Here is a 12,110-nt window from a genome sequence, read left to right on the forward strand (position 1 = left end):
AGTAATTTTAGGATGGGGGTCACCACATGAGGACCTGTATTTTAAGGGCTGCAGCACTGGGAAGGTTGAGAACCACTGCTCTAGCCCTTAACTCCATCCTGGCACAGAAACTGAAATCAATGAGATTTCAAAAATTATGACTGGATTAAAGTTTAGATTTTTATAGTCGGGTGGTGTGGTACATGCCTTTAATCCTAGCACTTAGGGGGCAGAAGCAGACACATCTCTGGCACTGATGTCATGTTAGGTTTCTTTTTCTTTTTTTTTTTTTTTTTCGAGACAGGGTTTCTCTGTGGTTTTGGAGCCTGTCCTGGAACTAGCTCTTGTAGACCAGGCTGGTCTCGAACTCCCAGAGATCCGCCTGCCTCTGCCTCCCGAGTGTTGGGATTAAAGGCGTGCGCCACCACCGCCTGGCTAGGTTTCTTTTTAAAGGATTTTTATTCATATGTGTGTGGCTACCTTGTGTTCAGGTTACCTTGAAGACCATAAAAGGACGTCAAATACCCTAGAACTTGAGTTGCAGACGGCTGTGAGCTGCCCACAGCGGGAACTGAACTCAGGTCCTCTGTAGCTAGTCTTTCTCTGTCCTGCCAGCCAGCTCCCAAATCACAACGCAGATACTTTTTATTAATTATGAGAGCTTGGCCAATAACTTCGGCTTGTTTTTTTAGCTAACTATTAGAATTTAACTTAACCCATTTCTATTGATTTATGTACTGCCATGAGTCTCACGGCTCTTCACCTCATCTCCTACATGTTACGTTTATGTTACATCCGGGTCTCTGCCCTTCCTCTTACCAGCATCCTCTGCCCTGAAAATCCTGCCTACCTATTGGCTGTTCAGCTTTTTATTAAACCAATCTGAGTGACACATCATCTTCACAGTGCACAAAAACATTATTCCACAAGCCCAGCAGTGGTGGCACATGCCTTTAATCCCAGCACTTGGGAGGCAGAGACCCATGGATCTCTATGAGTTCGAGGCCAGCCTGGTCTACAAGAGCTAGTTACAGAACAGGCTTCAAACCTAGAGAAATCGTCTCAAAAAACAAAAACATAACAAAAAAAAAAAGAGAGAGAGAGAGAGGAAGGAACGAGGGAAGGAAGGAAGGAAGGAAGGAAGGAAGGAAGGAAGGAAGGAAGGAAGGAAGGAAGGAAGGAAGGAAGGAAGGAACAAACATTATTCCACAACAGTCCTCTATAGGAACAAATGCTCTTAAGCACTGGGCCCTCCCTCCAGTCCGCCTAATTTCTCCTTTTACAAACCTATGTTGATAATGGTTATTTAACTCTCTTCTTCTTAGGGTCCTGTACCCCAAGTCAGGCTTCCGCTGTTGCAAAAGTTCTTCTTCCCGAGACACTCATGCTATGCCACGTGCAGTTCAGTAATACTTTACTAGACATCCCAGCAAGTAAAGTCTTCCACATCTACTCCGAGTTCAGCATGGAGAGAGGTAGGATCCAGCAGCTCAGTAGCTTCCTTTTGCCGGTTCTACAATTGTCGCCCTCCTGTGGCGACAGCTTTTTGCTTTTCCTCTACCTCTAGAGCCTTTCTCAATTGGTCCAACAAAGGGCTGTTCTCTGTTTGGGGTATCATGTATCCCTGGCTAGTCTCAACCAAGAACGACCTTGAATTGATGCCTCCACCTCCAGAGAGCTAGGACTGCAAGCTGTGCCCCCATAATTTACCCTTTTCTTTTTTGTTCCTGCTCTAGGAAAGATTAGATTGTGTCTCACTGTTTTGTGTTTTGAGACAGGGTCTCACTATGTAGCCCTGGATGGCCTGGAACTCACTATGTGTATGCTAGGCTGGCCTCGACCTCAGAGGTCCTGAGTGCTGGGATCGGAGTCATGGACCTCAGCCTCAGAGGTCCTGAGTGCTGGGATTGGAGGCATGAACCGTCATGCCCAGGCTTACTCTTCTATCTCCAACAGCATCGCTGTGTTTGAGTATTCCAGACAAATGTCATAACAAGAAAACAGTATGACATTCCTAATACTTGGAAGAACTGAGGCAGGAGGATCACAAAGTCATGGCCTGCCTAGTCTACAAAATAAATTCAAGTTTATCTGGGAAGGCCGGGCGGTGGTGGCACACGCCTTTAATCCCAGCACTCGGGAGGCAGAGGCAGGCGGATCTCTGTGAGTTCGAGGCCAGCCTGGTCTACAAGAGCTAGTTCCAGGATAGGAACCAAAAGCTATGGAGAAACCTTGTCTGTCTCGAAAAATCCAAAAAAAAAAAAAAAAAAGAAGTTTATCTGGGAAGTCTAGTGTAACTGTTCAAACTAGAACATAAAAAGGCTGGGGACGCTCAGTGGGAGAGATCACCTGGCACGTGGCAGGCCTAGTTCAAATATTGCAAACACAACTGTGGGGGGGGCAGGAAAGCAGGGGAGAGGGAGAAGTAGGGAAGGAAAAGCAGGCTAATGCTACACTATTTGAGCTTGGAATCGAGGTCTCACAGCTTGAATGGCATAGCTAATGGTGAAGCACTGAAGGAAGGTTCCATCACACTAAAGCTGTACACTGTAGAAAGTTCCAGAACAAAATGCAGATAGCACGGCACTGGACCAGCAACCAAGGGGAGCTAGGGAAGCGGTGTCCACGAGACTTTGCCTCCACTTCTTAGCTGCTTGGCCATTCACCGAGCGCTGACTTTCTGGGAGCAGCACTGTTGAGTCCAGCTGGGCTCCCTTAGGACAGTTTTCCTTCTTGGTATTTTCCCCATAATGGCAACAGTGTGCCCTTAAACTGAACTGAGCTCACAGGTTTTCTTCTACTTTACCTTGGTTATCTTCGTAAAGCCTCTCAGCCTTCCTGCTGTCTTTTTTTTTAGGGGTCTATGTCTGCCTAATCAAGGTTCGACAGAATTCAGAGGAGCTGCGCCAAGCCCTAAGTGTAGCCGACACCTCGGTATATGCGTGGGCAACTCTGGTCAATGAACGAAGCAAGAATGGAATGCAAAGAATCCTCATCCCTTTCATCCCTGGTTTTTACATGAACCAGTCAGAGCTGGTTATTAGCCACAAAGACATTGGCGAGCTCAGAGTCCTGGGAGTGGAAAGAGTTCTCGAGAGTCTAGAGGTAACAGCAGTACTGGGTCGGGGGTCTAGGTTGTGCTTTTTTCCAGCATACTCTCGTTAGGCTGGCAGTGAAGTCCCTACATAGTCAAGATGGGCCTCCTGCCTTCCAAGTGCTGCAATTAAGACGTGCCGCTAACCTGGGTTTGTGCAGTCATGAGAACTCAACCATGGACCATGTGCATGTGGCAAGCACAACTGAACATCCCTAGTCCTCAGTTTTGCTTTTAAGACAGTGTAACCCAGGCTACCTTGAAACCGTGTACCACCTATCTTCCAAACCTGGAGACCACTGGACATGCACTACCATGTATGGCTGAAAGACAAGGGATTTGAAAAGACTTTTCATTCTCATTCCAAGGGTAAAAATGTTACTGCGTGGCCGGGCGGTGGTGGCGCACGCCTTTAATCCCAGCACTTGGGAGGCAGAGGCAGGCGGATCTCTGTGAGTTCGAGACCAGCCTGGTCTACAAGAGCTAGTTCCAGGACAGGCTCCAAAACCACAGAGAAACCCGGTCTCGAAAAAGCAAAAAAAAAAAAAAAAAAAAAAAAAATGTTACTGCGTAACCTAATTAAAGTTACTATGGGGGCTGTAGAGATGGCTCAACAGTTAGGAACACAGGTTGTTCTCGCAGAAGACAGAGTTTGGCTGCTGGAACCCACATCAAAGGGCTCAGAATCCCTGAAACGCTAACCCTAGGGAACCTGATGCCTTCTTTAAAGTTACCACTGGAAAATAGCTTAAATACTTGGAGATACATTTTTATTTATTTATTTATTTTATTTATTTACTTATTTATTTATTTATTTTTTGGTTTTTCGAGACAAGGGTTTCTCTGTGGTTTTGGAGCCTGTCCTGGAACTAGCTCTTGTAGACCAGGCTGGTCTCGAACTCACAGAGATCCGCCTGCCTCTGCCTCCCAAGTGCTGGGATTAAAGGCGTGCGCCACCACTGCCCGGCCTACATTTTTATTTTTAACCATGTATGTCTCTCTGTGCATCACATGTTCTTAACCTCTTAAGCTAGGTCTCTGGCCAACCACTGGAGACTCTTATGTTAAATGAACTCTCCTCACAAGGCTGGACACAAGTTTGTCGACCACTGTTAATTTTATTTACTTTTTAACATTTATGTTCATTGGTATTTTACCTGTATATGTGTCTGAGGGTGTCAGAAGCCCTGGAACTGGACTTACAGACATTTGTGAGCTGCCATTTGGATGCTGGGAATTGAACCCAGGTCCTCTGGGAGAACAGCCAGTGCTCTTAACTGCTAAGTCACCTCTCCAAGCCAATAAATGTTGCCAAAACAAACTGAAGGCAGATACAGTGTCGTGAGCCTACAATCCCAGCATTGAAGAGGTTAAAACAGGACCGCTAGGAGCTCCAGGCCAGCCTGGGCTACACAATGAGACCGACTCCAAGTCTTCTCACTGACTCCTTGCTGGCAATCTACCTCACTCACATCTCTAACCCTCGTACTCAGGAGAGGCAAGTCTCACCCCTAGCCTCAAAGCACATTCAAAGTCAGCCTTCAACACATCCTCGCCTTTAGCTCACATGACTTTATTCTTTTTTAATTATTTATTTATTATGTATACAATATTCTGTCTGTGTGTATGCCTGCAGGCCAGAAGAGGGCACCAGACCCCATTACAGATGGTTGTGAGCCACCATGTGGTTGCTGGGAATTGAACTCAGGACCCTTGGAAGAGCAGGCAATGCTCTTCACCTCTGAGCCATCTCTCCAGCCCCGACTTTATTCTTTTGTACAGTGTGGAGGCCAGAATTCTCCCTCAATTGTTCACATTGTTTATGTTCTTAGCTTTGGTTTCCCAAGACAGGGTTTCTTTGTACAACCTTGGCTGTCCTGGAACTCACTCTAGGCCAGGCTGGCCTCTGCCTCCCAAGTGTTGGGATTAAAGGTGTGTGCTCCCGTTCCTAGCTCACTACCTTTGCAGACAAATCATTATGTAGCCCTGGCTGGCCTGGACCTTACACATGCACCTACCTACCCCCACCCTTGAGTACATACAGGGAGTCAAGTCTGCCCATGCCCACCTGCACCTTGTTTTCCTCAAGATGTAAGTGCATGCGCACGTGTGGAGACCAGAAGAGGGCTGGTGACAGTCTGTCACTCTCCAGCTGTCTCTTTCTCCACATTTTAAATCACATTTTTATTCATCTTGTATGTAGACATATCCATGCCACACAGCACGTATGGAGGTCAGAGACTTTCTAAGGGTCATTTTTTTTTCTTTTTGTCATGCAAGTCCCTAACTCATGGCATCAAGTTTGGCAATAGGCAACTTTACCTGAGCCACCCCATAGGTTCACCACCCACTCTTTGAAGCTGACTTTCCTTGACTAGGCTAAAAATGAGCCCCAGAAAATAAACCTGTCTCTGTTCCTCTCAGAGCCAGGGTTACTGATATACATGGGAGTTACCTAGATGCTGGAATCCAAACGCCAGGCTTCCTGATTGTACAACAGGGACTCTTAACCGCTGGAACCTTCTATATAGCCCTCCCCCACTTTTTGGTGGTAGAGGTCTTAGTCCTGGAGCTTGCAATGTAGCTAGCCTCAAACTCTGACACCCTCCTGAGTGCTGGGACTCAATACATAGCCACCTTGCTTTTTGAGATGACCTCATTGAACTAGAGCCTGCCTCAGGAATCCTGTCTGTGGCCACAGGCACACACAGCCAGCATAGAGCTTCTCATTGCCCTGGCTGTGTAAAGCAGGCTGCCTCTGCTAGGATTAAAGCCATGCAGCACAACCATGACCAGTTTTGTTTTTTGGTTTGTTTTGGTTTCTGGAGACAGGGTCTCTGTAGAACACAGAGATCTGCCAGCCTCTGCCTCCTGAGTGCTGGGATTAAAGGCATGAGCCCGTCTATGACCAGCTTTTTAAATGAGTACAAAGCAAGCTCTCTCTCGTTCCTTTCTCACTGCATGGTGAAAAAGCTAGTGATTTATCAGCTGGATACCGGGATATTCTTGTACTAACTGAAACAACACTGATTTATCTTCTTCTAAACAGGTGTCATTTTCTCTTTTCTCCAAGGTCTTTTCCAGCTCCCCATTTCTAGCAGTCTCTGGCCACAGGCACTCTACCCTCATGACAGGCCTGGTTATCTACCTAGTAAGAGCAGTCAACTTCACCGCCTTCCAGCTGTCCTCACCAGTTTTCATTAACATTTCCTGTGCACTCACCAGTCAGCATGAGGCTGTGGTGGTCAGAGCCAAAGACCTATCTGGTTCAGGTGAGCACTGGGGACCATTTTTAATCTACACGGGAAAGAATGTATTAGGAATGGCGAACCCCACCCCAACAATACTTTTGGCCTACAGTTTGGCCAGCCCTCTAGCTCCCTAGTCTACACCCAGTCACCTTTTTACAGTAACAGATATTGGATTATAGGAAGGCTGGATCCCCTCTGACTTCTCATCTCCCCACCTCTCGCACTTGGGAAGGCAGCAAGTATCTCTTGAGTTCCAGGCCAGCCTGGTCTACAGGAGGTGGGGGGTGGGAAACCTGCATAAATCAAGTGTTAGGTCACAATACGTGGGCACAGGCAAATGCTACAAGTAACATTATGTCCATATCTTACTTAGACCCAGATGCTACAAGTAACATTATGTCCAAATCTTACTTAGACCCCATCCAGAAACTATCTACATAAACAGCAGGGTATGATGATCAGATTACTGCAGTGGTTTGTTGTTCATGGCAGGGTACACACACTAAGTGTGGACTGAAGCAGTCACCCTCCAGTGCCACCCCAGGAACCATCAACCTGTTCTCACTTGGCTAGAAGGAAATATAGGCTAGGATGGCTGGCCCATGTGTAACTGGAATAAGAGGAAACCACATGGGCCTGTGCGTATATACAAAACTCAGCTCTTAGCTGGGCAGTGGTAGCACAAAGAAATCCTGTTCCTTGTGCTTGACCAAACACTACTTCAATTATCTCCCAGTACCTTCAACAACCCAGGAAAAATAAGATGCTTGAGGAAGACTATGCTAAGAGCTGAGGGCCTCTGAAATCAAATATAAACCAAATGTGCTTAACAAAAAACAAACATGGTGGCACATTACTCAGGAGGAAGAGGCAAGAAGCTGAGTTCAAGGCTAGGACAGCTAGGGCTGTTAGAGAAACCACCTTGAAAAACCAATGAAAAAGAAAACAAGCTTTGGCTAAGGGTGTATAATTCACGTGGTACAAGCTAAGTGTGCGTGAAGGCCTGGGCTCAATGCCTAGCTTGTAACCCTCAGGCCTATAGTCCCAGCACTAAAGGTGGGACAAAAGGATCGATCAAGACAACAAGGTCGTTCCTCACAATATGGTATCTAGGACGTTTTAGTATGGGGGCAAACCCTACACGTTTTATTATGAACAGCTGAGACAAAGACAGAAATGGCATGCATACAAGTGAGAGAGAAGGGTCAGAAACTGAGTCAGCAGGCTGGCAAAATGGTAGAAAGTTCACTAATAAATATCCATTGACGCACCAGCATTGGGTCTTGAATTCCATGTGCAGGGCGGCATGGGATTTGAGATATCACTGTCTTCTAACTTCAACTTCATCATCCCAAGTAGGCAGTATCAGTACACTGGGACCCTGTTTTTTTTGTAGCCTTGAACTAGTCAAAAGATCCAGCTGTCTCTGCACTAGGATTAAAGCCACCATCTCCTCTGGATGTTATTAATGTATGATCTCATCCCATTATGGCAATGCAGATCACTGTGAAGATTCAGGTGTCTTCAAGAATGTTGCTGGTTCTTACCAGATCCTCCTATTTACCCTCTTTGCTGTGCTGGCATCAACTGCTTTCATCTTCCTAGGTAAGGAGTCTACATGGTAGACTTTTGACTCTTCACAAACCAATCTATGACATGTAGTTAACACTGAGTGAGCCTAGTCGACTAAAGGTCAACTTGCTGGGCATGATGGTCCACACATTTAATCCCAGCACTCAGGAAGAAGCAGGCAGCCTGGTCTATGAAGCAAGCTCCAGGACAGTCAGAGTTGTGTTACAGAGAAACCATCTCAAAAAAAAAAAAAAAAAAAAAATCAAGAGAGATAGCACTACTGTCTACACATGCACTTTTAGCCAAAAGTGCAAAGAAAATACCTCTAAGATGCATATCGTCGGCATCTCCTTCAGTACTACAGAGAGGCAGTTCCAGGACCCATAGCAATTACTGAAACTTCCAGCATTCAAGAGCATTGCCACTTAATCTATACATCTACTCGTATACTTAAATCATCTTATACCTACAGCTACAAATGTCATAGCTGCACTGTACTAGTTAAAGAATTACAAGTATTAGTACACAGGGCAGTGTTTTTGAAGGCAGACTAACTGGAAACATAACTTTTTTTTGTTTGTTTGTTTGTTTGTTTTTTGAGACAGGGTTTCTCTGTGGTTTTGGAGCCTGTCCTGGAACTAGCTCTTGTAGACCAGGCTGGTCTCGAACTCACAGAGATCCGCCTGCCTCTGCCTCCCGAGTGCTGGGATTAAAGGCGTGCGCCACCACCGCCCGGCCGAAACATAACTTTTATACTAATACTTAAATTTCATTTTATTTATTTCTTACATATTTGCTTGGGTTAAGGAGGAAGGAAGCACAATCATGCCCTGACTCAAGTGTGTAAGTCAGAGGCAACTTGAGGGAGTCTGTTCTCTCCTTCCACTGTGTAGGTTCTGGGGACTTAAGACAACTTGTCAAGAGTCTGCTGGCTCAATCATCTTGCCGCCCCTTAAATCTCATTTTTGATTGGACTTTAATCTTCAAGGCCTTCCTGCAATCAAAATCACATAAAACTTTTTGTGGTGTTTCCTTTTTCCAGCATACAATGCCTTCCTGAACAAAATACAGACTATTCCAGTTGTTTATGTACCAACTATAGGAACAGCTCAGCCAGGTAAAGAACCACCGCCCTTATCTTTCAGAACTTCAGGCATGTGCTTCACTTACTTGCCTTGTTATTTCTTTTCTTCCAGGTTCTTACACAACATGTTCTCCCCCTCACTTCCTGAGGCCACAACCACCTCTGGTACAGAGTCGGCTACAACACTGGTTATGGAGTATAAAGCACTAACCTCAATATGGACACATCCCCTTTACTGCAGAATGGAGAAGATACCTAATTCTGCAGAAGCCTAGTAGCCAACTTTACACTAAAGCTCCAAAACAAGTTTTCTATGTGCTATAAATAAAGAATCTTAAATAGTTTTATTCAAAGTCATGTTTTGTAAAGTTTCTGGGGCCACAACAAGCCCTGGGTTTCTGTTCCTAGCACCACATAAATTGATATGGTGGTGCTAGAGGAGGGGGGATCCCCTGCTACACAAGACTTGAAGCTAGGTAAGACCCTGTCTAATCTAAAACAACACACCTACACCAGTAACCCCAGCTGTTCTGAATTTGCCTGCTTCTTCCAAGTAGGAGTGTGTACCACCACTCCCTGAATGGTAAGACCCACCGTCACACACCTTTGTAGGACACAATTCTTCCTGTCCTTGTGTTCCTCTACCCCACCCTACCTTACCCCCCCACCCCCGACAGGGTTTCTCAGTGTGACAGTTCTAGCTGTCCTGGGATCTAGTTCTGGTAGAACAAGGCTGACCTTGAACTCACAGAGGTCAGCTTGTTTCTACTTCCCAAGTGCTGGGATTAAAGGAGTGCACCACCCAGCTAATGCTTCCTGCTAAGAACTAGTGTTTCCCTAAAACGGTAAATACCAAAAAAAAAATTACAAGAACACAAAGCCCAATTATAATTATACAGTATCACTAGCTTTAAACTACGGTCTAAGATTCTCCCAGTGAACCTAGCTACAAATGCCAAAATGAACACTTGGGTATTTGGTCACTTACTTGACCTAAAAGGACCACTCTTCTGGTTGCCCTGGGATACGTGAGGCACAACTTCCTACCAGTTAAACAAGACAAACACTATATATCCAAAATGTGTTTATTGGGATGGTTCCCACTCATCTCGAATCTGGTGCTTTTCAGTGCTGCTTCCTCCTGAAGGAGCATCCTGCAAGAAACAGGTCCAAAGTATTAATTACCCCATAGCCTGCACTGACCCTTCACCTGAGCATCTGCTCTCAGCCCCACTGGCTACTTCCCAGTGATTCAAGTCCCTTTCACGACACTCATTGCCTGGAGACAACTGAAAAACTTTCAACAAAACCACCCCACCCTTAAAACTTTAAGCACTAGGGCTTTGGGAGCAATACAGTGAGTGACTAGCAATACCGAGCCTGTCACCATAGGATACAAAGGCCAAAAGACCAACATGAAGGCCACTTACCTTCTGTCAGTCTTGCTTTCCCGCCTGTAGGCTGACAGAGGACAGTGGAGCAGCCGACACACAGGACTACCGTCTGTGCATGGCTAAAGACCGTGGTGATTTTATAGCATCCTGGAAATAGACAATTCAACAAACACGGTCATTGCTTTTACTGCTCGCCATGTTGCCATCCCCGTAATACAAACTGCACGGTTTCTATCGCTAATCGAAGCACGCATCCTAGGATGGAGCTCCAAGTCTTCCTTCTGAGTTCTAAGTAAGAAATACCATGCTACAAGCCCAGGACTAGCTCTTCCCCGGGTCTCCAAGTCGGCAGACACTCCTCACCTGGGCACTTCACATCCATAAAGTAGGAATTGGGGCTCTGCACCAGGCGCTTTTTCTTGTGTTTCCTCTTTTCCTCCTCTGGAGAGGGATGAAGGAGATCCTTTGCGAGCTATGAGGGACAGAAATGCAGAGCTAACGTGAAAAGAGATGATGGAAAACGGTCCCCAGTGTCACACACCGAGGAGAACGCTCCCCTCGCCGCCCCTGGTGTCTGCGTAGCTGGGCCGCCATCTTATCTCCTCTCCGCTCCCGTCTCCGCGGGTGGCTGGCTGGCCGCCGCGGCTCCGGAATTACCGTCCTACGACAACGCGGGGCGTGAGTGAGGACCCGCTACGGTCTGCAATTAGCACGAATGGGGAGTACAGACACCAGAGCGAGCGCTCTGCCGAAACCCGGGCCAAGCAACTCACAGGCATGTTCTCGTAGGGAGGTCGTCACCGCCGGAAAGGAGCGAAAGCGGAAATCCTGTTCCTTATATCCGCTACGGCACAGGAAGTGACGAGAGCGTGTTGTTCTGCCATCTTGGGAAGGTCCTGCTTGCCGTTCGAATGCTAGGGGTTGAGCCGTGGGCTGCCATTTTCTGAAGGTCTGTCAAGGCTCCTCGTGTCACGGGTGCACAACCATGGTGAGAGAGTTAGCTTCTATTTTGAGTTCATGGTTTTGCTGCTGTCAAAAGAAAAATGCATAGGTTAAAATTTTCTTCCTGAGCTTTGACAGCCGGAGTGGAATGGGAACAGCAGAGGTGAACACCAGCCAGGAGCTTAATAAAGGACATCATTAACTGGGATTCCGTACGATTTACCATGGTTAACAAATGTTTTCTTGGAGTTGGTGTACTACGTTATACTGATTCCTTAGCATGCACAAAGCCCTGGATTGAATTCCCAGCATTTTGTAAACCGGCCAGGACAGGGCAGGCAGTGCATAGTGGTGCCGTCAGGAACTCAAAGCTGTAATCGCAGCGCTTCGAAGGCGGGAGAATAAAAAATTCAAAATCACTTTCATAGATTTACTACCTGCTTCTTGAAAACATCTTCATTTGCTGTTAAATTACTCCTCTTCAACCATAGTACTGCTACTTGACTGTGGTTTTGTGGAATTCATTGAAACAAGCCCGGATGCTCCAGCCCATGCATTGCGTGTTAAAACCTGAACTGTAGTCAGGTGTGGTAGGTATAAAACTCTGGTGACTGGAAATCATAAGTTTAACTCCAGAATGCAGTATGGAATGAGATCTTATCATCAAAGTAATTAGAATGATAAATGATCAACCCCCAAACATGAATAGGTTCAAAAGGCATCTTAATAAACTGTGGAGGAAAATCCATAATAGATTGTTATGGGAGAAAAGAACCCTTTGAAATGGTTCATTA

General features: G+C 46.1%; 2 protein-coding genes across 2 annotated transcripts in view; one reads left to right on the plus strand and one right to left on the minus strand.

The window, feature by feature from the left end:
- Positions 1–9,341, plus strand: part of Nup210l (nucleoporin 210 like) — a 105,324-nt gene extending 95,983 nt beyond the window's left edge. Inside the window, exons 35-40 of the mRNA XM_057793822.1 lie at positions 1,305–1,454; positions 2,837–3,084; positions 6,147–6,345; positions 7,825–7,929; positions 8,939–9,013; positions 9,093–9,341. Coding sequence (XP_057649805.1) covers positions 1,305–1,454; positions 2,837–3,084; positions 6,147–6,345; positions 7,825–7,929; positions 8,939–9,013; positions 9,093–9,190 — 875 coding nt within the window. The 3' untranslated portion in view covers positions 9,191–9,341. The remainder of the gene's footprint in view (positions 1–1,304; positions 1,455–2,836; positions 3,085–6,146; positions 6,346–7,824; positions 7,930–8,938; positions 9,014–9,092) is intronic.
- Positions 9,342–9,977: 636 nt separating this feature from the next.
- On the minus strand, positions 9,978–11,188 carry Rps27 (ribosomal protein S27). The gene is made up of 4 exons (XM_057793256.1): positions 11,148–11,188; positions 10,738–10,846; positions 10,411–10,521; positions 9,978–10,134 (listed from the first exon to the last, which is right to left on the minus strand). Exons 1-4 carry the CDS (start codon positions 11,151–11,153, stop codon positions 10,106–10,108), a joined length of 255 nt encoding a protein of 84 aa, XP_057649239.1. The 5' UTR covers positions 11,154–11,188; the 3' UTR covers positions 9,978–10,105.
- Between the last annotated feature and the right edge of the window lie 922 nt (positions 11,189–12,110).

The sequence above is a fragment of the Chionomys nivalis genome, chromosome 18 (genome assembly GCF_950005125.1).
Source record: "Chionomys nivalis chromosome 18, mChiNiv1.1, whole genome shotgun sequence".
NCBI classification, from domain to species: Eukaryota; Metazoa; Chordata; class Mammalia; order Rodentia; family Cricetidae; genus Chionomys; species Chionomys nivalis.

Coding starts and splice junctions, on each gene's coding strand:
- Rps27 (XM_057793256.1), bottom strand. Junction 10,522..10,737: donor TATGGATGTGAAGTGCCCAG/GTGAGGAGTGTC, acceptor GTCTATTTCCAG/GATGCTATAAAATCACCACG. Junction 10,135..10,410: donor GAAAGCAAGACTGACAGAAG/GTAAGTGGCCTT, acceptor TGTTTCTTGCAG/GATGCTCCTTCAGGAGGAAG.